We start from the raw sequence: 6,695 nt of genomic DNA on the forward strand, positions 1-6,695 counted from the left end.
ATCTGGTCTCAGGAACTTAACACTTCCTAGCTGTGTGAGTCACTTAACCCCATTTGCCTCAGAGAAAAAAAAAATTGCATTTCCCTAATCAGCAATTAAAAGCATTTTTTCATGACTATAGATGGGTTTTAATTTCATTTGAATATTGTCTGCTCATATTCTTTGGCCATATAATCAATTGGGGAATGACTTGTATTTTATAAATTTGACTCAGTTCTTTATAGATATAGGCCTCATTTCTAAAATTTCTTCTCTTGATTGATAGAAAAATGTTTGTATCAGATATCTTTGATAAGCGTTTAATATTATTAAGCTATAGAGGCAACAGAAATATGCGACCAAAAGTTATATTTCAGTTCATATTTAAAAAGTGCTTGAAAAGAATTGCATATTATTACCAGCCAGAAGAAAGACTACTGGCACATTAATGATAAGTATAAATTAAAATAACTCATCCATCAAATTGGCAAAGGTGACACAAGAAGAGAATAGTTAATGCTGGAGGTATTAGGGAAAAACAGCAATATATTAAGACTTTGTTAAAGCCTGCATTTAAGCTAGTCATTCTGGAAATCAATTTAGAATCAAGCTAAGGAATGACAAAAATTTCCCCATTCTGTGACCTAGAGATTCCACTGCTAAGCATATAATCCTGCATATATGTGTGTATGTTGTAAATTTTTTTGCATTAAAGAATTTGAACACTTTCTGCACCACTAAAGTCAGATTTAATCAGTTGGAAAAATATCAAGTGCTCATGGGTAGCCTGAGCAAATATAATAAAAATGACAATGCTACCTAAATTAATCTTTAGTGCCATACCAATCAAGCTTCCAGTAAATTATTTTATAGACCTAGAAAAAATAACAAAGTTTATCTGGAAGAACAGAAGGTTAAGAATTTCAAGGGAATTAATGGGAAAAATGCTAATGAAGGTGGTCTATCTGTGCTAGACCTAAAACTTTATCATAAAGCAGAGGTCATCAAAACCATTTGGTACTGGCTATGAAATAGTCAATCAGTGGAATATAGGTTCATAAGACAAAATAATAACTATAGCAGTCAAGTGTTTGACAAATCTAAAGACCCCAAGATGGGAAAATTGGAAGCTAATATGGCAGAAATTAGGCATTGTACCTAACACCATATACCAAGATATGGTCAAAATAGATTCATAATTTAGACATAAAGAATGATATTATAAGCAAATTAAAAGAAGATAGGATAGTTTACTTGTCAGATCTGCGGAGAAGGAAGGAATTTGTGATCAAAGAAGAAATGGAATTCGTTATTGATGGGGGGATATGGATAGGCAAGTTGTGGTGTGGTATTTAAGGTAAGGGAATATTAACTGCTCTGTAAGAAGTGATGAATCTGACAAATATAGGGAGAAACTTGGGAAAATGTATAGCAAAATGAAGTAAAAAACAGAAAAACACTGGGCTTAGTGTAGATAAAGGCATGGGGGAAGGGAAAGAAGTTAATAAAGCACCTGCTGTGCACCAGAAACTTTACAAACATCTCATTTGGTTCTCAAAATGATCCTAGGAGGGTAGGTACTATTATTACAGTTGAGGACTGAGGCAAACAACAGTTAAGTGACTTTTCCTGGGTCTGAGAAAGTATTTCAAGTTAGGTCTTTTTAACTCTGGGCTCAGTATTCTAAGCAGTGTGCCACCTCCTGTTTACAACAATGTAAATAAAAACAAAACAAATGAAACTGAATGTTGTAAATGTTATGACTAAACTTGTCTCCCAAAGAAGATATATATATGAAAAGGATATATTGTCTTCTTTGTAGAGGTGGGGGACTATGGATGTGGAATGGTTTATATAATTTCAGATTTTTTTTAAAGTGCTGATTAGTTTTGCTGAATCAGTTTCCCTACCCCTCTTTTCTTTGTAAGGGATAGCTCTTGGAAAAAGGATATATTGAGAAATATAGCTGATGTAAAACAAAACATAAATAAAAAAAAATTGAAAAAAAGTGTGCTTAAATTTGATCATCTTAAGTGATCACATAACTAGTAAGTAGTAGCAATGGATGTTTAATTTAGAGCTTCCCCATTCTTTTTTTTTTTTTTTTTAATTTGTTAACGTCAAATAAAATGAGAATTTCATATAGAAAGTATATAATAAATGCAACATGTAATTTTCAAAGCAGTACTGCTCATCTGTTTTCTTTCAAGATTTCCTTCTGTTTTTTTTTTTTTCCCCTCCCTTTAGATCCTTCTGGGAAGTAAGTTTTTCTAATATGTCAACTTGGGAGGTGGAAATATAAATTATGCTTTGTGACTAAGCAGTTAAATGTTAGACCCAGGAGGTTCGATCCAGAAGTAATGGCTTACTTCTCGTAGTATTAGTATTTTTATGTAGAACTCCAACTACCATCTTACAAAATCATATTGCTAAGGATAAGCATTATTAGGTCAGAGGAAGTAGTTATTGACTAATCATCACTACTGTTGGGAAAGACAACTCCAAATATATGAATCTATTGACCATGGCTAATTGTATTAATAGCATCATACATGAAATCTTTATGAAAATTCTGGTTTTGTAATCAGCCTGAATATTTCTAAGGTAGTGGTTCTAAAAGTATGATCTAGAGAATCCTAGGGATCTCTGAAACTCTTTTAGAGGATCTACAAATTCAAAAATAGTTTTTATTTCAACATGGTAAATATCTATAAATATAATCCAGATAAACAAAACCGCTTTGGAGAGATCCTCAATAATTTTAAAAGATTAAATAAAGATACTGAAAACAAAAGTTTGAGAACCACTGTTCTAGGGGAATGAAATTGATGGGCTTTATTGGAATAAACTATTCCAAGAAAACTAGCTGTGAAACAGATACGAAATAGTAACAAGGTAGTCCTTGAAGTAAATTGCCCAGAGAAAAGAATAAAATCAACTTAAGTCAGGAGAGACCAGTTCACTAGACTCTGGAACAAAGGGGATATGGAATGTCTGCTTTCCAGCTGATGCTTTATATCTTTAGGTTTGACCTCCTTCCCCCCAATCTTTTTCTTCTTAGACTCGATTATCCAATCCTATCACCAGAATGCTGCCTCCAACTCGAGGTGAGAGAGAAACTATTGTTGGTTTTACTCAAAGAAGAGCTCAACCTGTGGGTACCAGGCAGACTGTCATTGCATCATTTTTCACTTCAAAGTCAGGTACTGACCACTGAGGGTAGGGTGATGTGGGGAGGGCAGGGTATTTGGAGTTCACTTTACTTAGTCAAGAAATTGAGAAATGTGTAGGCAACTATTCTTTGATGGAAGGAGCATACACCTGAATTCTGGAACTGACTCTATACCTTTTTTAGGTTTGTGATCTTAAGTAAGCCTCTTAAGATATTTAAGCCTCTTTTTCTCTATGAAATGGGGGGAATCTCATACTATCTACTTTTTGTAGATACCTTGCATTGTATTATGAAGGCATCAAATAAGATAATATGTATAAAATACTTTGTAACCATAAAGAATAAGTATTATTATTAATAAGAATTGTTATTGCTATTGCAATTGTTAATAATATTGAACCAAAGTAGCCCATACACAATTCTGTAAGAAATATCTTGAGTATCAATAACCACAGGTATTAGCTAAATAAAGATATCTGTGTTATGTATCAGGACAACTTGGCAGCATGGTGCAGTAGAAAGAAGGGAAATTGGAAAACCAGAGTTTAGTCCCAGTCCTACTCTTTACTCACTTTGTCACTTTGATCAGTCATATCTCCCTTCTAGATACTAATTTCTCCCTCTATAAAATGTAGGGTTTAGCCTAGATAATGTGTAGTGTCACTTTCAGCTATTAAATCATTATATCAACCAGATATAAACTATAATATCACCAGAAGAGATGAAGTGTCAGTGTAGTTTGGAGAAATTTGTGGTGGTGACTTTCCTTGCCTGAAAATCTTTTAGGTATGTTATTGGTATTGTCATGGTGACCCCTGGAGCCAAAGGCCCTTCCTAAATTATATATCCAGTTTTATATATATATCCTGAGTATGTATGTGTATGTATGTATGTGTGTATGTATATATATATATATACCTCAAATCTCATCCTGAGCTTTCTGGGTATCATTCATTGCCTTTTATCATTGTTTAGCGATCTTAACTTCTTTACAATGCCTGATTGGACTATTTTTGTAATCTCTTTCCATGAAGCCCTCAATGACAAAGGGGAATTGGTGCTGTCCTTCAATCTGTTCACAAGGGTTGCCCCAAATAGGAGACTTAATATAATCTTTGAGACCTGATGTCATGGATTTGTGTGTGCTTGGCATATCCAGCCAGCACTAAGTAAATATGTAGTCACTATTAAGCAGAACACCATATTTTTGTCCTCCTATAATTCAGCTTAGGTTACCTATAAAGTAACATTTTATATTTTAATACATGTCATCTGCATGTACACAGTTTTGGAATGAGAAGGAACCTTAGAACATATACTGTTTGGAGCTGGAAGAGAACATCTAGTTTAGACCCTTCATTTTAAAGAGATAAAATGAAGCTCAAGAGAGGTAGTGTGACTTTCCCAAACTGGTCATGGCTAAACCTAAACAAACAAATTAGGGTGTTTTTTGCTTTTAGGCCAGCTTACTTCCCACTCTCCATGTTTCTTGATTAATGAAGGAAAAATAGGTTTCAGCAAGTTTTATCTTTCATTGAAATGAAAAAAAAAAGATAGGTTTTTCAACACAATGTCAATTTCTATTTTTGGAAAAATTAGTTTTTCATAATGATCTTGGTATCAACTCACCTGGTAAAATGGAATTTTTAAACATTACAATAATTATATACAGTTTATTGGGAACATCTGTTGTGAAATGCATATGCAGTGTATGAAGAAATCTAGTTGTTTGCAGGCTGACCTTGAGTAGGTTTTAGGAATCCAGAAACTTCCTTTGAAATGCTAAGGACTTTTTCATGGTGGCTTATTTTTCAAATATCAAGTATTAATAGAAACATGCAGTGGTCTAAATATGCCCGCAGTGATTAAGATGTGTGATTTCAGTCAGACCATTAGACTTTTTCATATATGTTGTCTTTTCAGGAAAGGCAAATGATGGTGGGCAGGGAAGGCCTTCACCTGGTTCATCAAATCAAAGAAATAAGGAACAGAAAAGAGATGTGGTGTGGTTGGATCCTCCTCCATTGTTCCCTGGGGAAGTGTGTGCCCAGTGTCCTGAAACTCCAGCAGCTTCTGTCACTAAGGAATCTCAAGAGCTCATCTGCCTCTCTCCATCTCCCAAGGAGGTTTCTGACTATTGCAGAGAGGCAAAATCAGCTGTGCTCAGTAGCCAAGACCAGAACATTGTAGGTTCTATGGGTGTAGGTTTTGCCTTCACCCCAAACTCTGAAGATTTTTGTATGTTAGCCCATGAAAGAGAGGGTAGGAAAGTACATTGTAGACAAGGGCAAGAGACTAAGTGCCTAATGGATAGGGCAGAATTGGAAAAGACACTATTTTCCAAAGAAAACAAACAGTTCTGTGACTTTCCCCAAGGCCACCAAGAAGGCAAAGCAGAGAAAGGAAGGGCCAGCACAGGAGGGGACACAGAGTTAGTGGAACAAAATCCCTGTTCTGATCAAGTCTTTTCTTGGGATAGTGAGCAGTACGACACATGCTTGAGAAGCCAGTTGTTCACGGAAGATTCCCAGGGTCAGAGAGTCATTGCTCATCCTTCTCGAGCTGTTCTTCAAGATGTAGCCAACCTTACAAGAAAGCCCCTACATACATCCCTTAATTCTCAGGTTCAGTCCCAAGGCAAGTCTATCCTGGGCATCTCTCAGTTAAATTCCCAGACTGATATGCTCTTTACCCAGGACTCTCAAGGTAACAGAGTTATTAAGCACTGTTTTTGAACTTCTGTTTTAGTGACAGGGCATTAAACCCTTACGTATCCAGATGGTGGAAAAATAACCTACCTTGTGTTGCCATTTGGTTGAGAGTACATAGTGGTCTTGATATGGCCCCAGTTCTAGTTTTGAGAGAATGGAGGCAGTTCAGTATATAGTCTCATCTCAATTTGTGAGCTTTTTCATTGTGAACATGCACTTTCACTTGTTGAGAAAGTAGTTTTGGAAGTGACATATTGGCAGCCACCCTTTCTGAGAGAATTATGGTCTCTTAGCTCTTTTTGGAAGAGAACTACCATATTGATATGAATGTAGGCTACCCCCCGTCTCAATCTAGCTAATATTAAAACTGAGTGTGGCCTATCATTGGTGTTATTTTTCAGTGTATGCCTATGTGCCATTTCCTTTCAAAGAGATCTGTGGAGTGACTGGCATTTATTTAAAGCAAAACACTTCAGTACAGGCTTTTGTTACTCTGCAGAAAACCCGCAGGGTTTGCCTTGGCCTTTCCAAGTGCTTTGTGTCTAACTTCTGGCTTGGTTACAATATGGTTTTACACTCTGGCTGTAATTCCATCAGTGTGCCCCTCATCCACAAATCCCAAGCTTTGCTCTTTTTTGTGTGTTAATTTTAACTTGAGGTGAGAACTGGCTTAAGATTTTGAGCATCAGCTGCAACTCAGGTGGAAAATGTGGTCCTTGATTCTCCTTTATAATTTGTCTTTGATAAACAGATTTCTGAGGAGATATACACAAGTTGACTTATGCTTAACCAAAATTACTCTAGCACTTTGAAATGCTGGGGACAATGGTAGC

At 35.8% G+C, this 6,695-nt stretch overlaps 1 protein-coding gene across 1 annotated transcript; it reads left to right on the forward strand.

Moving 5' to 3' along the window:
- The first annotated feature begins 2,828 nt into the window (after positions 1-2,828).
- On the forward strand, positions 2,829-5,925 carry AUNIP (aurora kinase A and ninein interacting protein). The gene is made up of 2 exons (XM_012545542.3): positions 2,829-3,182; positions 5,075-5,925. Exons 1-2 carry the CDS (start codon positions 3,068-3,070, stop codon positions 5,884-5,886), a joined length of 927 nt encoding a protein of 308 aa, XP_012400996.1. The 5' UTR covers positions 2,829-3,067; the 3' UTR covers positions 5,887-5,925.
- The last annotated feature ends 770 nt before the right edge of the window (positions 5,926-6,695 follow it).

This window comes from Sarcophilus harrisii, chromosome 3 (genome assembly GCF_902635505.1).
Source record: "Sarcophilus harrisii chromosome 3, mSarHar1.11, whole genome shotgun sequence".
NCBI lineage: Eukaryota > Metazoa > Chordata > Mammalia > Dasyuromorphia > Dasyuridae > Sarcophilus > Sarcophilus harrisii.

Bases quoted from the DNA above. Each gene is read 5' to 3' on its own strand.
- AUNIP (XM_012545542.3), top strand. From the start codon at position 3,068: ATGCTGCCTCCAACTCGAGGTGAGAGAGAAACTATTGTTGGTTTTACT. The intron at 3,183-5,074 runs GTACTGACCACT...TTGTCTTTTCAG, and splicing joins ATTTTTCACTTCAAAGTCAG to GAAAGGCAAATGATGGTGGG.